The following is a 21,381-nucleotide window of genomic DNA, read 5'->3' on the forward strand; positions in this document are numbered from 1 at the left end:
GCTGAAATAGCCAATTCCACTAATTAGAAGGGGTGTCCACATACTTTTGTATATATAGTGTATTATAATCACAACCTATGGACTCCATGTCAGCTCAACAGTAATGGAAGATTTTAGCATGTAAAGGACAATGGTGAACTAAAGCTGTTTAGATAGAATATCACAGTGAAGGTGACCTCATGGACTGAGCTACGTTCTCCAATCCCCACTTTTTAATATCCAGGATATTGTTCACATCCTGTTGAGTCTGGGGCTGCATCTCAAATGGCACCCTACATAGTGTGGGCCTCGGTCAAAGATAATCCACTACATAGTGTGGGCATTGGTCAAAGATAATCCACTACATAGAGTGGGCCTTGGTCAAAGATAATCCACTACATAGTGTGGGCCTTGGTCAAAGATAATCCACTACATAGTGTGGACCTTGGTCAAAGATAATCCACTACATAGTGTGGGCCTTGGTCAAAGATAATCCACTACATAGTGTGGGCCTTGGTCAAAGATAATCCACTACATAGTGTGGGCCTTGGTCAAAGATAATCCACTAAATTGTGTGGGCCCTGGTCAAAGATAATCCACTACATAGTGTGGGCATTGGTCAAAGATAATCCACTAAATAGTGTGGGCCCTGGTCAAAGATAATCCACTACATAGTGTGGGCCTTGGTCAAAGATAATCCACTACATAGTGTGGGCCTTGGTCAAAGATAATCCACTACATAGTGTGGGCCCTGGTCAAAGATAATCCACTACATAGTGTGGGCCTTGGTCAAAGATAATCCACATAGAGTGGGCCTTGGTCAAAGATAATCCACTACATAGTGTGGGCCCTGGTCAAAGATTATCCACTACATAGTGTGGGCCTTGGTCACAGATAATCCACTACATAGTGTGGGCCCTGGTCAAAGATAATAACCTATATATTTTGGGCCCTGGTCAAAGATAATACACTACATAGTGTGGACCCTGGTCAAAGATAAGCCACTACATTGTGTGGGCCCTGGTCAAAGATAATCCATTACATAGTGTGGGCCCTGGTCAAAGATAATCCACTACATAGGGAATAAGGGGCCATTTTGGACACACCCTATGTTTCCTCAGGGTCTTTTTTGGTATTTGGTATTTTATTAGTATCCCGATTAGCTGTAGAAAAAGCAGCAGCTACTCTTCCTGGGATCCAACACAAAACATGAAACATGACATAATACAGAACATTAATAGACAAGAACAGCTCAAGGACAGAACTACATACATTTTTAAAAATGTAAAAGCACACGTAGCTTAAATATCAATGCATACACACAAACTATCTAGGACACATAGGGCACGTTGTGCCGTGAGGTGTTGCTTTATCTGGTTTTTTAAACCAGATTTGCTGTTCATTTGAGAAATATGAGATGAAACTACACAGAAATGCAGTCAACATGCCTCTGGGCTAAAGGCTGAGGGAATGTAAAGAGCATGGACGTCAGGTCAGGAGCAAAGCAGGCACAGAAAGCACACCTACTCACAGGTCAGGAAACCCCTGTTCTAAAGGCTGAGGGAATGTAAAGAGCATGGACGTCAGGTCAGGAGCAAAGCAGGCACAGAAAGCACACCTACCTCACAGGTCAGGAAAACCCTGTTCTAAAGGCTGAGGGAATGTAAAGAGCATGGACGTCAGGTCAGGAGCAAAGCAGGCACAGAAAGCACACCTACTCACAGGTCAGGAAACCCCTGTTCTAAAGGCTGAGGGAATGTAAAGAGCATGGACGTCAGGTCAGGAGCAAAGCAGGCACAGAAAGCACACCTACCTCACAGGTCAGGAAAACCCTGGACTAAACTCAACGAAAGACATTCTGACCAAACATACTGAATGCATAGCCCCATATATTCAACCAGTAACCCTTCTTTCCACAATAAACAACTACCAACACACAGCACCTGAGAAAAGATACCCTGTTAATGAGACTGAAGAGAACGGTGTTGGAGAGGCATGAGAAAGACTACCCTGTTGATGAGACTGAAGAGAATAGTGTTGGAGACACATGAGAAAGACTACCCTGTTGATGAGACTGAAGAGAACGGTGTTGGAGACACATGAGAAAGGCTACCCTGTTGATGAGACTGAAGACAACAGTGTTGGAGGCATGAGAAAGGCTACCCTGTTGATGAGACTGAAGAGAACAGTGTTGGAGAGGCATGAGAAAGACTACCCTGTTGATGAGACTGAAGAGAACAGTGTTGGAGAGGCATGAGAAAGACTACCCTGTTGATGAGACTGAAGAGAACGGTGTTGGAGACACATGAGAAAGGCTACCCTGTTGATGAGACTGAAGAGAACAGTGTTGGAGAGGCATGAGAAAGACTACCCTGTTAATGAGACTGAAGAGAACAGTGTTGGAGAGGCATGAGAAAGACTACCCTGTTGATGAGACTGAAGAGAACGGTGTTGGAGAGGCAAGAGAAAGACTACCCTGTTGATGAGACTGAAGAGAACGGTGTTGGAGAGGCATGAGAAAGACTACCCTGTTGATGAGACTGAAGACAACAGTGTTGGAGACACATGAGAAAGGCTACCCTGTTGATGAGACTGAAGACAACAGTGTTGGAGACACATGAGAAAGACTACCCTGTTGATGAGACTGAAGACAACAGTGTTGGAGACACATGAGAAAGACTACCCTGTTGATGAGACTGAAGACAACAGTGTTGGAGACACATGAGAAAGGCTACCCTGTTGATGAGACTGAAGAGAACAGTGTTGGAGACACATGAGAAAGACTACCCTGTTGATGAGACTGAAGACAACAGTGTTGGAGACACATGAGAAAGACTACCCTGTTGATGAGACTGAAGACAACAGTGTTGGAGACACATGAGAAAGACTACCCTGTTGATGAGACTGAAGACAACAGTGTTGGAGACACATGAGAAAGGCTACCCTGTTGATGAGACTGAAGACAACAGTGTTGGAGACACATGAGAAAGACTACCCTGTTGATGAGACTGAAGAGAACAGTGTTGGAGAGGCATGAGAAAAGCTACCCTGTTGATGAGACTGAAGAGAACAGTGTTGGAGACACATGAGAAAGACTACCCTGTTGATGAGACTGAAGAGAACAGTGTTGGAGAGGCATGAGAAAGACTACCCCGTTGATGAGACTGAAGAGAACAGTGTTGGAGACACATGAGAAAGACTACCCTGTTGATGAGACTGAAGAGAACAGTGTTGGAGAGGCATGAGAAAGACTACCCTGTTGATGAGACTGAAGAGAACAGTGTTGGAGAGGCTTGCTGGTTAGAATACCTGACTGAGCAGATAGATTCTGATAAAGGCTTTAACCTCATGATGTGTTGTGGAAATACCTGAAATGTAAATGTTGCAGTGAATCTCTGTGAGGAAAAGACACCATTTACAAAGGTAGAGTCGGATAGTGATATGCCATTCATTTATACTAATGTGTTGTTCTTCCAACCACAAGGTTAAGGTAAATAAGTATCATTTCATTCAACAACACTATTGTCTGAAGTGCTTATGGACTGGGCTGGGCACACAGCCAGAGAATCTGAAAATGGTTCATTCCCACAACACCTCCCTGTAATATCAAATCACATGTCATTTGTCGCATACACATATTTAGAGGATGTTATTGCGGGTGTAGGGAAATGCTTGTGGCATATTATACACACACACACAGACTAATAAATGATTCTCACTGTTAATATTTTGCTGCTTAGATTCTGTGATGACTGTAATGATGAAGAACACATTTAAGGAAGCTTAGATTCTGTGATGACTGTAATAATGAAGAACACATGTAAGGAAGCTTAGATTCTGTGGTGACTGTAATAATGAAGAACACATGTAAGGAAGCTTAGATTCTGTGATGACTGTGATAATGAAGAACACATGTAAGGAAGCTTAGATTCTGTGATGACTGTGATAATGAAGAACACATCTAAGGAAGCTTAGATTCTGTGATGACTGTGATAATGAAGAACACATGTAAGGAAGCTTAGATTCTGTGATGACTGTGATAATGAAGAACACATGTAAGGAAGCTTAGATTCTGTGATAATGAAGAACACATGTAAAGAAGCTTAGATTCTGTAATAATGAAGAACACATTGAAGGAAGCTAGCATGGAAGATATAATCCACTACATGATAAAGGAATGTTCCAAAGAAGAGGAGTTTCCATGGAAACAGTGAAGGATCCATGGGTATCTTGTTTCCTGATAAAAATCTGAAAGTATTAAAAGAGCAACTAGTTGAACGGAGAGTTTGATGAATTTTTGAGTTTTCATATCATCATTTGAGAGAAGTCTGTCCAGTCACTGTATCATAGATGATGTGAAATGATCATGTAGGCCTAAAGCTCTATTCCATTCCAGTCTATTAGTTTGTCATCTATTTCATTCGATTCCATGTCCTTCCATCCTATTATATTCACTTGAGCAATAACAGTCTGATGGAAGGTAGTTATAGAGTATTCTTATGACAACATAAGGTCAATTGAATAATGTATGTGCTGCACTTAGCTGGAACAGGAGCATAGGTCCAACTGTACCACGCAGCTCAGTAGACTATTCACAGAAAGAAAGGTTGGCTGCTGCAACTGAAAGTGTGAAGCAGGGTGCACTGCTAGAACATGGTAGCACTTCAGCTGGAAGGATTATGAGCAGGTAAAACGAATAGGTTTACTATAAAGTTGTAACAAATCAGTTAAAATACTGTCATATGCCTACATACTGAATATCGGTCAGGCTACATCAGACTAATTAGCATAAAGTATTTAGGCCTACCGACAATACAATAAAACAACATGGGACTCACCTTTGCAAAGTTTCTACTGAGGTTTAGATTCCCGAGAGACGATAAACGAGAGTAAAATATTTTCGCTGAACTAATGTGTTATTTGTTGGCGAATAATATAAGACTATAACTTATATTTTGCGGTATAAATAAATTAAAAACAAAGTTTTAAAATGACAACTTGAACCTACAGTACTAGCAGCTTTCTTCCAGTCTCCAGACTGACGACTGACACCATCGTGAATTGAATGTTTCCGAAGTGCGTGCAGCTGCAGCCAGCCTCCTTCTCAGCTAAGCGGTTTATAAGGGGGCGGGGCGATGTGTAAATGACAATACAGTCTCAAATCAGAACACTGAACCGCGGAGGACATCTCATGTTCAGAGGCGGGATTGGGTACCGTTGACAGCATCTTTCCGTGACGTAGATAGTCATCACGAGAGAGCACCCACGAATTGTCCCAGGTATGCTTTCTGAGGATGGCTCAGGTTTCCCTTTATAGTGCGCTACTTTTGACCAGGACTCATAGTGCCCACAGGATTCTGGTCAAAAGTAGTACACTATATATAGGGAATAGGGTGCCATTTGAGGGAATAGGGTGCTATTTGTCATTTGGGACGTAAACAAACAAAATAACTTTCTAACATGCGCCCTTTGTCCTGATATTGTCCACATTCTGAATAGTGGCCACATTTTTAGACAGGTGTAGATGATTAAAAGACACATTGTGATCTGATTGTGATCAGATCTTCCTTAACCACCTCCAGAGGTAGTCCGGCACCCATTGTGTCTGGATATCAATCGAGTGTAAACAGATCTGGATGGTCAAACCGTTTAATAAATAATCATTATACTGGTCTCTGGTCTCTAAGACCATTGACAGGTAGCACCATTGGAAATCCAATGGAATTCGTAACTGTCTAAAATGTATATGTATGTAAATTTATATATATATTTGTTTTTTAATTATTTGCATACAGGGAGGCACCAGCTAATCTGGTCACAATATGGACACAGTGGACAGATAAGAGACACATTTTAATACAAAATGTAGAAGCAACAAACCTTGATCAGATAGTGATTGGATCATATTGATCAGATAGTGATTGGATCATATTGATCAGATAGTGATTGGATCATATTGATCAGATAGTGATTGGATCATATTGATCAGATAGTGATTGGATCATATTGATCAGATCACAAAACTGACATTTAAAAAAAAAGGCTTGATACACAACTTCTGTAAGTAGGTAGGCTAAAATGTGTTTGTCTCGTTCATTGACCTCTATCGTGCATACAAAAACTTGCCCATCTCTGGGATTGATAATGGACAGGTGTTCATTCAGCGTGGCCTACTCTGAGGAAAAGGTGTTCATTCAGCATGGCCTACTCTGAGGAAAAGGTGTTCATTCAGCATGGCCTACTCTGAGGAAAAGGTGTTCATTCAGCATGGCCTACTCTGAGGAAAAGGTGTTCATTCAGCATGGCCTACTCTGAGGAAAAGGTGTTCATTCAGCATGGCCTACTCTGAGGAAAAGGTGTTCATTCAGCATGGCCTACTCTGAGGAAAAGGTGTTCATTCAGCATGGCCTACTCTGAGGAAAAGGTGTTCATTCAGCATGGCCTACTCTGAGGTAAAGGTGTTCATTCAGCATGGCCTACTCTGAGGTAAAGGTGTTCATTCAGCATGGCCTACTCTGAGGTAAAGGTGTTCATTCAGCATGGCCTACTCTGAGGTAAAGGTGTTCATTCAGCATGACCTACTCTGAGGTAAAGGTGTTCATTCAGCATGGCCTACTCTGAGGTAAAGGTGTTCATTCAGCATGGCCTACTCTGAGGTAAAGGTGTTCATTCAGCGTGGCCTACTCTGAGGTAAAGGTGTTCATTCAGCGTGGCCTACTCTGAGGTAAAGGTGTTCATTCAGCATGTCCTACTCTGAGGTAAAGGTGTTCATTCAGCATGTCCTACTCTGAGGTAAAGGTGTTCATTCAGCGTGGCCTACTCTGAGGTAAAGGTGTTCATTCAGCATGGCCTACTCTGAGGTAAAGGTGTTCATTCATGCATGGCCTACTCTGAGGTAAAGGTGTTCATTCAGCATGGCCTACTCTGAGGTAAAGGTGTTCATTCAGCATGGCCTACTCTGAGGTAAAGGTGTTCATTCAGCATGGCCTACTCTGAGGTAAAGGTGTTCATTCAGCATGGCCTACTCTGAGGAAAAGGCCACTTACTCACCATCTTAAACAGCTACACCAGACACGTTCTGTGACCAAAAGAGCGTCCTCTCATATGAGCGATTACAACCCCACCTCTCGAACTGCGGCTGCAGATGTGTTTGTTTTGTTGTTTTTGAATGGTGTAAGTGTGTTCCTAAAGCCCTGGTTAAACTATCACTGCCCCTTCAATGGTGGGGAATGTGAACGAGGTGGAGAAACTTGAAGCAATTAATAGCTTTGGTCATGATGTAGGTTCCAAAAGACCTTCCCTTGGAGTTGTGCAAAGCATGGTCTGCTCCCACTGTCACCATGACTACACATACAGGAGCATGATGCATATTTGTGGCCACACCTGTCTCCTTGAGATTATACCTAGTCATTATTCATGCCAATTATTTAAAAGTATAACATGTAAACAATCATGAGCATTACTGGTAATGATACCTTGTTGCCATCAGCTACTGTTTCCCAGGCAATGCACTTGTCTACAGTGTTGTTCTGAGTTAGGCCTACAGTGTTGTTCTGAGTTAGGCCTACAGTGTTATTCTGAGTTAGTCCTACAGTGTTGTTCTGAGTTAGGCCTACAGTGTTGTTCTGAGTTAGGCCTATAGTGTTGCTCTGAGTTAGGCCTACAGTGTTGTTCTGAGTTAGGCCTATAGTGTTGTTCTGAGTTAGGCCTACAGTGTTGTTCTGAGTTAGGCCTACAGTGTTGTTCTGAGTTAGGCCTACAGTGTTGTTCTGAGTTAGGCCTATAGTGTTGTTCTGAGTTAGGCCTACAGTGTTGTTCTGAGTTAGGCCTATAGTAAGCGTTTTAGAGCTGATGGTGTTCAACTGTAGCATAGCCTACCTGGTTTCTTTTCTTTTTGTTTTTACAATCAAAACACATATTTGACATGGTGCCATGATGTTAAGTTATGGCCACATGAGAGAATTATGCAACAGGGTAGTGGGGTCAAAGGTCACTTGTCTGAGGTCAGCTGAGCATCCTTTGAGAGGCTTCCGGGAACTACCCACAGTTCTAAAGACCAGAGACAGTTGGGAAATCCTGGCCTACACTGCCATCTACTGGACAAACGGTATAATAGCCACTGATGTACCAGAGAAGCTGTCATAGGAAGAAATTATGGTCATAAACCTACTGAAAACAATGTCTATATTTTCTATGTGAATGAAACTGATTTACACAGTGAATTGGCACTACACATCTAGCTAGATAAAACATTATCAAGAGCTTTTAAGTTATTTCACATGCAGTCTTATACAGTTCTAATTCATAACTAGTTTTATTTGTCTGAACAACATCAGTACATGATCAGTGATCAGTAGATCTCTCCAGATCCCTGCTGTACTCTGAGCGTCATTTCTTAGAGAGTATGTACCTGACTAAGATGGATGACAGACTGCTGTAGAACGCTCAAGGACATTCCACTCCGGCATGACTCACTGGCATGGAACACAGAACAGTCTTTTGTGTCAAGCTGTAAAGCCAATCTGACTGGCAACACATGGTGTTGGAGGTGAAAAGGTATTTCTCTCTCTCAGATGCTGCTGCTCGAAAGAAGGTCAATGCAGCACTTGCGGTGTGAAAATATGGATTCTGTATCTGGCTCTGTATCTGGCTCTGTATCTGGATTCTGTATCTGGCTCTGTATCTGGATTCTGTATCTGGATTCTGTATCTGGATTCTGTATCTGGCTCTGGATTCTGTATCTGGCTCTGTATCTGGATTCTATATCTGGCTCTGTATCTGGCTCTGTATCTGGCTCTGTATCTGGATTCTGTATCTGGATTCTGTATCTTGATTCTGTATCTGGCTCTTGATTCTGTATCTGGATTCTGTATCTGGCTCTTGATTCTGTATCTGGATTCTGTATCTGGCTCTGTATCTGGATTCTGTATCTGGCTGTGTATCTGGATTCTGTATCTGGATTCTGTATGTGGCTCTTGATTCTGTATCTGGATTCTGTATCTGGATTCTGTATCTGGATTCTGTATCTGGATTCTGTATCTAGATTCTGTATCTGGCTCTGTATCTGGATTCTGTATCTGGGTCTGTATCTGGATTCTGTATCTGGCTACATGCACATCAGTATATTGTCTGAGGTGGACTCCTTGGTCCACTTGTATTATTAGTCATCTGTAGACTTCTTTAGGCTTTCTTAACGGGCCATAACTGTGTCCCTTTCATGTGTTCATCAGTCATTCCATCTGTCATTGTGTCATGTATAGTGCCGCATATATACACTCAAAGCATGTAAACTACTTCTGGATGATTTTATTAGAACCATCTGCACATGGAAAGATAGACATGATAAGATAGACATGATAAGATAGACATGATAAGATAGACATCATAAGATAGACATGATAAGATAGACATGATAAGATAGACATGATAAGACAGACATGATAAGATAGACATGATAAGATAGACATGATAAGATAGACATGATAAGATAGACATGATAAGATAGACATGATAAGATAGACATGATAAGATAGACATGATAAGATAGACATGATAAGATAGACATGATAAGATAGACATGATAAGACAGACATGATAAGATAGACATCATAAGATGATAAGATAGACATGATAAGATAGACATGATAAGATAGACATGATAAGATAGACATCATAAGATAGACATGATAAGATAGACATGATAAGATAGACATGATAAGATAGACATCATAAGATAGACATCATAAGATAGACATCATAAGATAGACATGATAAGATAGACATGATAAGATAGACATGATAAGACAGACATCATAAGATAGACATCATAAGATAGACATCATAAGATAGACATGTCAGTAGCTTTGAGTAAGCGACAGTATATGGTTGGATTTCCCATCATGAAGAGAGAACGTTGTAGACCGTAGACCCATTCAACTCACTAAGCCCTCTGGTGTCTTCCACTCCCTACAGACTGTGGGCATAGTGGTAGGTCTACAATGCAGTGCTCAGTTGTGGAAATAGAAGGAGTTGAAGCCGTAGAAGCGGTGCTTTCTCCCGGTGTGTACATTGTCCTGCAGGTCGACCGCGCCCCCCTGGAGGGAGCTGTGGAAGAGACGGTGGACCTCCGACTTACTGAAGGAGTCCTGGAGCTCCAACAGGGCCAGCTGGCACCGGCCCCTCTCCCCTGGGTGGGTGGAAGGCAGGGCATGTGGACGGGGTTGGATACAGGGGTTGGAGATACTGCGTGGGATGGGGATCTCTCTGTTCTGCCACTCCCGATCCTGTTCTTCAAGGGTCTGATTGACAGTCATCTCAGAACCCAAAACTAAATTCCCGCCAGAACGCCAGTTACGGATGTTGGGAGAGACCTGATCAGCAGCAGACAGCTCTGTCTCAGATTCATATGCCGCCCCTGTGTTGTTAGTAGCCAATGCTGGAGCTGGCTGGCTCAGGCTGAACAGGTTACCCCCTGATGCTGTGTAGCTCTGCTTCTTGCTGCTAGGAACGTCCTCGTACCATACCTCTCTCTGGGTGTTATTCTCTTTGGTGACCTCTGTGGTCTCATTCAGGGGAGAATGGGGCAGCTGGCAGCTGTACAAGGCCAGAGAGCTCTCTGTGTCTGTGACCTTCTCCAGGGAGGCTCTGGAAGCCTGGCTGCTCTGCTGGGGGTCTGATGCCCCTGGCCCTGGGTGATGGAGCCCTTCTCTGACCTCCTTGACCTGGCACTCACACCTCTCCTCCCCACACCTCTCACACCTGGAGCCTTGATGTTGAAGGTGGTGACCAGGGAACACATAGCCAGACACCTGAGCAGGCTCCGGCACAGACACATCTCCAGCCCCAGGCCTGGCTAGACTGAGCTCTGAGTGGCCGTGGCTGTTGTTGGGATGGCCGTCCTGAGTAGAAGGGTTCCCCTTTATCTCCTGATGACTTTGGTGACCAGACATAGTTCCCAGAGGCCCAGCAGGGTGATTCTGTGAGGAAGTCTGGTCTGTGCTGTGGGACTCTGCTGCTGGGGCAGTGACAGGAGGGTGGTAGGTGCTCTCCACCTTATGACGACCCTGGCGTATTCTGGCCTTGCGCCCGTCTCGTGGTTTAGGGGGCAGCAGGACGGGGTGGGATCGCTCCCTCTGAGAGAGAGACAAGCACTGGTTTGTTAGGAGGAGGTTTGTCTCGTTCAGTAAAGTGATACTGAAGAAAAACTGTTTGTTTAAGCAGCCTAAAACTATTTCTATGGTAGTTGGGGAAGTCAAAGAAGGTTTGGAGGCTAATAATGTGTTATTCTAGCGAAGCAGTTAAATGTAGGAATATTACAACTGCACTGTATATTCAGGTGATTCATGTGTTACTGTACGTACCAGCTGTGTTGTGTAGGGATTTATCTTCCCAGTGATCATGTCAACGGTGTTCTCATGGTAGTCATCCAACCTCCAGGGATTAGTAGACCCAGTGCCTGGAGTAAAAACACATGACATGCTTGCCATTGTTAATATGATATCTGAGTGAGAGTGACTAACCAAATCAATGGGGCCCCCGGGCAGTGATTCCACCATGATTACTACAAGTTTAGATAGCTGGCTAGACTAACTAACCGATCTAAACAATGGTAGCGGACATGGGGCTAATTGAGTGACTGTAGAAAATCTGCTGATCCACAACCAAATTTCAAAACTTGCACCTTGTGTATTCTACTATTCTAACTATTAACAGGAAGTTGAGACTCAGACTGAGTTTCTAAAAACATGTACAATAATAATTGTTAAATTGATCCGCAGGCCGCCAGTTCCCTGGTCCAACTAGTCTGGGTATTCCTCCATGTCTCTGGTAGCGTCTCAAATGGCACCCTGTCCCCTATAGAGGACACATCTTTTGACCAGAGCTGTATGGACTACATAGGGAATAGGAAGCCTGTTGGGATACAGCCTGTGTGTTCGGGGCTCTGCTCTCTATACCTGTGTAGTGAAGCTGGTAGGAGGTGACCCAGTGGGACTTCTCCACGTTGCGGAGCATGTTGGCTGTTCGTTCAGACAGCGTGACGTCCCAGTCACGCAATGTGGGGTTGGGAAACACGGTCTTCTGGGACTTAGGGTAGAATACCTGGGTCTGGGCCTCGCCCTTAACTGGCTTGGGGTGCTGAGAGAGAGACAAAGGTGACACAGGACACAGGTGTCGGGAACAGATGGAGTGTGCATGTGACCTTCTTCCTTAGGTTGGTTCCCGAATGGCACCCTATTCCCTTAAAAGTGCACTACTTCTGAGCAGGGCCCTGGAATAGGGTACTATTAAGGAATAGGGTACCATTTAGAACCATTCACTTCAGTGAGAACATTCATTTATTGGGCTTCACTGGTCAGATGAGATGAACTATAACATTAAGGATCCTATTCTGCCTCCCAAATAGCACTTGATGCCCTATGCAGTGCACTCTATGGGGAATAGTGTGCTATTTTGGGACGCACATGTTTCTGTGTACAGTGAGAGGGAAACCTGACTTAGCTAAATGACTGTACTGTAGCTACTCACATCCAGGAAGCCATGCTGTCCTGGCCATGAGATGGTTTTCTTCCTGGTTGTCATGGGTGCCTCCAGTACCTCATGACGATAAGGACCTCCTGGGATTGAAGACAAGACACTTCATCTGGGAATGAGGCTTGTGCTTGTGTGTGCGACCTTATACAGGCAAGCACGCAGACACACACACACACATACAGACACACACAGACACACATGCAGCTCGCACACACACATGCACAAGCACGCACGCACACCACCTTTTGTCTTTCTCAGCACGGTGACCTCTGGAGCAGAGGACGGGACGAGGGGGTTCAGGGGTCGTAGGGACGCAGCTCTCACGCCTGTGTCGGGGTCGTCTGGTGAGCGGAACGTTGGGAACAGGGCGAAGCGGGAGATGTGGGTCTGATACGGATGTTCTTTTGGAATTGGAACCTTTATCATTATCTCTCTGTATGGAGGGAGGGCAACGCAGTGAAGGAAGGACAGCCATTACAACTGTATCATTATCTCTCTGTATGGAGGGAGGGAGGGAGGGAGGGAGGGCAACGCAGTGAAGGAAGGACAGCCATTACAACTGTATCATTATCTCTCTGTAGGGAGGGAGGGCAACGCAGTGAAGGAAGGACAGCCATTACACCTTTATCATTATCTCTCTGTATGGAGGGAGGGCAAAGCAGTGAAGGAAGGACAGCCATTACACCTTTATCATTATCTCTCTGTATGGAGGGAGGGCAAAGCAGTGAAGGAAGGACAGCCATTACAACTGTATCATTATCTCTCTGTAGGGAGGGAGGGCATAGCAGTGAAGGAAGGACAGCCATTACACCTTTATCATTATCTCTCTGTATGGAGGGAGGGAGGGCAAAGCAGGGAAGGAAGGACAGCCATTACAACTGTATCATTATCTCTCTGTATGGAGGGAGGGCAACGCAGTGAAGGAAGGACAGCCATTACAACTGTATCATTATCTCTGTAGGGAGGGAGGGCAAAGCAGTGAAGGAAGGACAGCCATTACAACTGTATCATTATCTCTCTGTATGGAGGGAGGGCAACGCAGTGAAGGAAGGACAGCCATTACAACTGTATCATTATCTCTCTGTATGGAGGGAGGGAGGGAGGGAGGGAGGGCAACGCAGTGAAGGAAGGACAGCCATTACAACTGTATCATTATCTCTCTGTAGGGAGGGAGGGCAACGCAGTGAAGGAAGGACAGCCATTACACCTTTATCATTATCTCTCTGTATGGAGGGAGGGCAAAGCAGTGAAGGATGGACAGCCATTACACCTTTATCATTATCTCTCTGTATGGAGGGAGGGCAAAGCAGTGAAGGAAGGACAGCCATTACAACTGTATCATTATCTCTCTGTGGGGAGGGAGGGCATAGCAGTGAAGGAAGGACAGCCATTACACCTTTATCATTATCTCTCTGTATGGAGGGAGGGAGGGCAAAGCAGGGAAGGAAGGACAGCCATTACAACTGTATCATTATCTCTCTGTATGGAGGGAGGGCAACGCAGTGAAGGTAGGACAGTCATTACAAATGTATCATTATCTCTCTGTATGGAGGGAGGGCAACGCAGTGAAGGAAGGACAGCCATTACAACTATCATTATCTCTCTGTAGGGAGGGAGGGCAACGCAGTGAAGGAAGGACAGCCATTACACCTTTATCATTATCTCTCTGTATGGAGGGAGGGCAACGCAGTGAAGGAAGGACAGCCATTACAACTGTATCATTATCTCTCTGTATGGAGGGAGGGAGGGAGGGCAACGCAGTGAAGGAAGGACAGCCATTACAACTGTATCATTATCTCTCTGTAGGGAGGGAGGGCAACGCAGTGAAGGAAGGACAGCCATTACACCTTTATCATTATCTCTCTGTATGGAGGGAGGGCAAAGCAGTGAAGGATGGACAGCCATTACACCTTTATCATTATCTCTCTGTATGGAGGGAGGGCAAAGCAGTGAAGGAAGGACAGCCATTACAACTGTATCATTATCTCTCTGTGGGGAGGGAGGGCATAGCAGTGAAGGAAGGACAGCCATTACACCTTTATCATTATCTCTCTGTATGGAGGGAGGGAGGGCAAAGCAGGGAAGGAAGGACAGCCATTACAACTGTATCATTATCTCTCTGTATGGAGGGAGGGCAACGCAGTGAAGGAAGGACAGCCATTACAAATGTATCATTATCTCTCTGTATGGAGGGAGGGCAACGCAGTGAAGGAAGGACAGCCATTACAACTATCATTATCTCTCTGTAGGGAGGGAGGGCAACGCAGTGAAGGAAGGTCATTATCTCTCTGTATGGAGGGAGGGCAACGCAGTGAAGGAAGGACAGCCATTACAACTGTATCATTATCTCTCTGTATGGAGGGAGGGAGGGCAACGCAGTGAAGGAAGGACAGCCATTACAACTGTATCATTATCTCTCTGTAGGGAGGGAGGGCAACGCAGTGAAGGAAGGACAGCCATTACACCTTTATCATTATCTCTCTGTATGGAGGGAGGGCAAAGCAGTGAAGGAAGGACAGCCATTACACCTTTATCATTATCTCTCTGTATGGAGGGAGGGCAAAGCAGTGAAGGAAGGACAGCCATTACAACTGTATCATTATCTCTCTGTGGGGAGGGAGGGCATAGCAGTGAAGGAAGGACAGCCATTACACCTTTATCATTATCTCTCTGTATGGAGGGAGGGAGGGCAAAGCAGGGAAGGAAGGACAGCCATTACAACTGTATCATTATCTCTCTGTATGGAGGGAGGGCAACGCAGTGAAGGAAGGACAGCCATTACAACTGTATCATTATCTCTGTAGGGAGGGAGGGCAAAGCAGTGAAGGAAGGACAGCCATTACAACTGTATCATTACCTCTCTGTAGGGAGGGAGGGCAAAGCAGTGAAGGAAGGACAGCCATTACAAATGTATCATTATCTCTCTGTAGGGAGGGAGGGCAACGCAGTGAAGGAAGGACAGCCATTACAACTGTATCATTATCTCTCTGTATGGAGGGAGGGCAACGCAGTGAAGGAAGGACAGCCATTACAACTATCATTATCTCTCTGTAGGGAGGGAGGGCAAATCAGTGAAGGAAGGACAGCCATTACAACTATATCATTATCTCTCTGTGGGGAGGGAGGGCAAAGCAGTGAAGGGAGGACAGCCATTACAACTGTATCATTATCTCTCTGTAGGGAGGGAGGGCATAGCAGGGAAGGAAGGACAGGCATTACAACTGTATCATTATCTCTCTGTAGGGAGGGAGGGCATAGCAGCGAAGGAAGGACAGTCATTACAACTGTATCATTATCTCTCTGTATGGAGGGAGGGCATAGCAGTGAAGGAAGGACAGCCATTACAACTGTATCATTATCTCTCTGTAGGGAGGAATGGCAGAGCATTGAAGGAAGGACAGGCATTACAACTGTATCATTATCTCTCTGTATGGAGGGAGGGCATAGCAGTGAAGGAAGGACAGCCATTACAGCTGTATCATTATCTCTCTGTAGGGAGGGAGGGCATAGCAGTGAAGGAAAGACAACCATTACAACTGTATCATTATCTCTCTGTAGGGAGGGAGGGCAAAGCGGTGAAGGAAGGACAGCCATTACAACTGTATCATTATCCCTCTGTAGGGAGGGAGGGAGGGAGGGAGGGAGGGCAAAGCAGTGAAGGAATGACAGGCATTACAACTGTATCATTATCTCTCTGTAGGGAGGGAGGGAGGGCATAGTAGTGAAGGAAGGACAGCCATTACAACTGTATCATGATCTCTCTGTAGGGAGGGAGGGCATAGCAGTGAGGAAGGACAGCCATTACAACTGTATCATTATCTCTCTGTAGGGAGGGAGGGCATAGCAGTGAAGGAAGGACAGCCAATGCAACTGTATCATTATCTCTCTGTAGGGAGGGAGGGCAAAGCAGTGAAGGGAGGACAGCCATTACAACTGTATCATTATCTCTCTGTAGGGAGGGAGGGCATAGCAGTGAAGGAAGGACAGCCATTACAACTGTATCATTATCTCTCTGTAGGGAGGGAGGGCATAGCAGTGAAGGAAGGACAGCCATTACAACTGTATTGAAGCAGTCAGTGTAAAATGATATTAGCACTATAAACTGTGTCCTCCTTTCTCCACTCTCTGTTGGGAGGACAGAGCAATAAAGGACAGAGACAACATTTCATATACAGTAAGCAGTTAGTTTGATATGAATCCTATACATTTTATAATGATCTTACTGTTGAGGAGGAGGGCATAACAATAAAGGAAGCAGAGACCAACTGTATATAAGAAGTTTCTGTAGAACTGGGGTCTCCAACCCTGTTCCTGGAGAGTTACCCTCCTGTAGGTTTTCACTCCAACACTGTTCCTGGAGATACCCTCCTGTAGGTTTTCACTCCAACCCTGTTCCTGGAGAGTTACCCTCCTGTAGGTTTTCACTCCAACCCTGTTCCTGGAGAGATACCCTCCTGTAGGTTAACTCCAACCCCAGTTGTAACTGACCTGATTCAGCTTATCAACCAGCTAATTATTAGAATTAGGTGTGCTAGATTAGGGTTGGAGGGAAAACCTACAGGAGGGTAGCTCTCCAGGAACAGGGTTGGAGGGAAAACCTACAGGATGGTATCTCTTCAGGAACAGGGTTACAGTTAAAACCTACAGGAGGGTAGCTCTCCAGGAGCAGGGTTGGAGGGAAAACCTACAGGAGGGTAACTCTCCAGGAACAAGGTTGGAGATAAAACCTACAGGAGGGTAGCTCTCCAGGAGCAGGGTTGGAGGGAAAACCTACAGGATGGTAGCTCTCCAGGAATAGGGTTGGACAGCCCCGCGGTTGAAGGATATTCCAGTAGTACTGTAACAATTGAGAACGAGAAACTGATCTAGATCACAGAATGAGTACTTACCCGATGTTGATGTCCGTTGGTTTTGGTATACTGAAAATAAATGTTTGTAAAATAAGAAGATAATCAATATGAATATTATATTGGTGTAAAACTGATTTCAGCCATGGTCCAGTGATGAACTATAGCAGTTCATCCCAAATGGCACCCTCTTCCCTTTATAGTGCACTACTTTTGACCACAACCATATGGGCCCTGGTCAACAATAGTGCAGCATATCGGGAATAGGGTGCCATTTGGGACACACAATATATATATATAATATGTAAAAGGCAACCTACAGCTGGTCGTTGAGGCGGACGTTACTTTTCTTGGTAGGTGTAAGGTCATAAAACTGTTGAATGGTGATGTTCCTGTGGAGACATTAAAGGAGAAGAACCCTCAGTTGCCTCTCAAATGGCACCCTATTCCCTATAGAGTGCACTACTGGTCAAAAGGAGTGCACAGTGTAGGGAATAGGGTGCCATTTGGAACGCATTCCAACAAATACAACATACCCTTGGCAGGTGAATGTTGACATTTCAAAGGAGAAAACTGGTTAGTACATTTTCAATCAATCCACAATCTCACAATTACTCAAAATCAAGGACTTTGGCTCACACTTGGAATAGTTTAAAAAAATGTTTATATTATTTTGAGAGGGAATTTTCTGAATGCTACTGAATGCTTGATACTCAGAAGGGTTCAAGTAAATCAGAAGTTTCCGTCATTAAAAAGACATGGTCCTAATGATAATCTTACTCCGGTGGGACGGATCCTCCGTAGCTTAAGTGGCGATGGCCCTTGATGATGGCAGGGGTGTGTTTACTCTTCTGGGAGGAGGACGCCATCTTGTGGCTGGAGTGCTGGCTCAGTCTACGCTGGGTACGACCCGACGGTAAAACCCTGCTGCTGTTACTGGGAACTCCGGGAAGTGGTGGGACTCTGCTGCTAGGGCCTCTGGGAAGAGGACTGCAAGAGGACATTTAAACCTGTTGCTGAGGAACAAGTCAAGGTCAAGAGCGTCCCTAATGGGACCCTATTCCCTATTTGGACAGGTCAAAAGTAGTTCACTGTAAATGGAATAGGATGGCATTTGGGATGTAGACTAGGGTTCCCAACGACACTCCTGTTCAGATGTGACCCGCTAACATTCCCATGTGACATCATTCCTAACATCTCTGACCATCAAGTCGATGACAGACTAAAGGATTTATTTCCATCAGCTAAGCTACATGTAGTTCCCATAGTGCACCAAGACATGATGTACAACACAGACAGTACATAGTGCACCAAGACATGATGTACAACACAGACAGTACATAGAGCACCAAGACATGATGTACAACACAGACAGTACATAGAGCACCAAGACATGATGTACAACACAGACAGTACATAGTGCACCAAGACATGATGTACAACACAGACAGTACATAGTGCACCAAGACATGATGTACAACACAGACAGTACATAGTGCACCAAGACATGATGTACAACACAGACAGTACATAGTGCACCAAGACATGATGTACAACACAGACAGTACATAGAGCACCAAGACATGATGTACAACACAGACAGTACATAGAGCACCAAGACATGATGTACAACACAGACAGTACATAGAGCACCAAGACATGATGTACAACACAGACAGTACATAGTGCACCAAGACATGACAACACCACAGACAGTACATAGTGCACCAAGACATGATGTACAACACAGACAGTACATAGAGCACCAAGACATGATGTACAACACAGACAGTACATAGAGCACCAAGACATGATGTACAACACAGACAGTACATAGAGCACCAAGACATGATGTACAACACAGACAGTACATAGAGCACCAAGACATGATGTACAACACAGACAGTACATAGAGCACCAAGACATGATGTACAACACAGACAGTACATAGTGCACCAAGACATGATGTACAACACAGACAGTACATAGTGCACCAAGACATGATGTACAACACAGACAGTACATAGTGCACCAAGACATGATGTACAACACAGACAGTACATAGTGCACCAAGACATGATGTACAACACAGACAGTACATAGTGCACCAAGACATGATGTACAACACAGACAGTACATAGTGCACCAAGACATGATGTACAACACAGACAGTACATAGTGCACCAAGACATGATGTACAACACAGACAGTACATAGTGCACCAAGACATGATGTACAACACAGACAGTACATAGTGCACCAAGACATGATGTACAACACAGACAGTACATAGTGCACCAAGACATGATGTACAACACAGACAGTACATAGTGCACCAAGACATGATGTACAACACAGACAGTACATAGTGCACCAAGACATGATGTACAACACAGACAGTACATAGAGCACCAAGACATGATGTACAACACAGACAGTACATAGTGCACCAAGACATGACGTACAACACAGACAGTACATAGTGCACCAAGACATGACGTACAACACAGACAGTACATAGAGCACCAAGACATGATGTACAACACAGACAGTACATAGAGCACCAAGACATGATGTACAACACAGACAGTACATAGAGCACCAAGACATGATGTACAACACAGACTGTACATAGTGCACCAAGACATGATGTACAACACAGACAGTACACCAAGACATGATGTACAACACAGACAGTACACCAATACATGATGTCCAACACAGACAGTACATAGTGCACCAAGACATGATGTACAACACAGACAGTACATAGTGCACTAAGACATGATGTACAACACAGACAGTACATAGTGCACTAAGACATGATGTACAACACAGACAGTACATAGTGCACCAAGACATGACAACACCACAGACAGTACATAGTGCACTAAGACATGATGTACAACACAGACAGTACATAGTGCACTAAGACATGATGTACAACACAGACAGTACATAGTGCACTAAGACATGATGTACAACACAGACAGTACAATAACCAAATATACTGGCAAACCAAATGGAGTCATGCAGGAGGATAAGACTGTTCTCTTACCTGGCCAGAGGCGGAGAGTGAGGCTGTTGCTTACACCATGGCTTCCTGCTCTGTACCTGTTTCAGATCCTTGTTCTGTTTGTACATGTAAGTCTCCTCTTTCAGTCGCTGGAGGAGGGAGAAGTAGTCACCCAGCGACGGCGGGTCTGTCTGGGGCTCAGCGACAGCATACGGCCCCCCAGCCTGGTGCAGGCGTTTCAGGAGGGGCAGGGAGGAGGAGGACCTCTGTTTGTGAGACAGGAGTAAAGGACTCCTCCCTATCTGTCTGTGGTCAGTGGGACGTTGCTGGATCCCTAGGCTGGTCATAGTGAGGATGGCGTTGTCAACAGCAGTAGGCTAGCGTCCGCAACAGGATCTGGGTTAGTGACACCGTATCCACTGTCTAGGCTGAGCAGCACACAGGCTTCATCTCTGTGTCTGTGCTCTCAGCAGGACCTGTACCATACAGGAAGATACTACTAATATCACAGCGTCACAGCTCAGTGAAGTGTCATGGAGTCTCCCCAGTGATAATATCAGTGTCACAGCTCAGTGAAGTGTCATGGAGTCTCCCCAGTGATAATATCAGTGTCACAGCTCAGTGAAGTGTCATGGAGTCTCCCCCCAGTGATAATATCACAGCGTCACAGCTCAGTGAAGTGTCATGGAGTCTCCCCAGTGATAATATCACAGTGTCACAGCTCAGTGAAGTGTCATGGAGTCTCCCCCCAGTGATAATATCACAGTGTCACAGCTCAGTGAAGTGTCATGGAGTCTCCCCCCAGTGATAATATCACAGTGTCACAGCTCAGTGAAGTGTCATGGAGTCTCCCCCCAGTGATAATATCACAGTGTCACAGCTCAGTGAAGTGTCATGGAGTCTCCCCAGTGATAATATCACAGCGTCACAGCTCAGTGTAGCAGCAGAGAGAAGAATGACCAGCCTCACAAAGCCTGAAACCGAAACAGGTTAGCATGAGGCAGTGTC

The 21,381-nt window shown here is 44.9% G+C and overlaps 2 protein-coding genes across 3 annotated transcripts in view; both read right to left on the reverse strand.

Annotated features, from left to right (window-relative positions):
- The window catches only part of LOC135575139 (oxysterol-binding protein-related protein 3-like), a 379,659-nt gene extending 374,619 nt beyond the window's left edge, over positions 1–5,040 (reverse strand). Inside the window, exon 1 of the mRNA XM_065027453.1 lies at positions 4,818–5,040. The gene's annotated coding sequence lies outside the window, so the exon portion shown is untranslated. The remainder of the gene's footprint in view (positions 1–4,817) is intronic.
- Positions 5,041–9,604: 4,564 nt separating this feature from the next.
- Positions 9,605–21,137, reverse strand: LOC115117455 (uncharacterized). Of its 2 annotated transcripts, XM_065027455.1 has the most exons (9): positions 20,416–21,137; positions 18,138–18,347; positions 17,678–17,749; positions 17,400–17,429; positions 12,753–12,943; positions 12,505–12,593; positions 11,934–12,114; positions 11,340–11,434; positions 9,605–11,111 (listed from the first exon to the last, which is right to left on the reverse strand). In XM_065027455.1, exons 1-9 carry the CDS (start codon positions 20,718–20,720, stop codon positions 9,987–9,989), a joined length of 2,298 nt encoding a protein of 765 aa, XP_064883527.1. In that variant the 5' UTR covers positions 20,721–21,137; the 3' UTR covers positions 9,605–9,986. The 2 variants fall into 2 exon arrangements, with proteins under 2 accessions (XP_064883527.1, XP_064883528.1); XM_065027456.1 differs by lacking the exon at positions 20,416–21,137 and having other exon boundaries at positions 18,138–18,653.
- Between the last annotated feature and the right edge of the window lie 244 nt (positions 21,138–21,381).

The sequence above is a fragment of the Oncorhynchus nerka genome, linkage group LG14 (genome assembly GCF_034236695.1).
Source record: "Oncorhynchus nerka isolate Pitt River linkage group LG14, Oner_Uvic_2.0, whole genome shotgun sequence".
Taxonomy (NCBI): Eukaryota; Metazoa; Chordata; class Actinopteri; order Salmoniformes; family Salmonidae; genus Oncorhynchus; species Oncorhynchus nerka.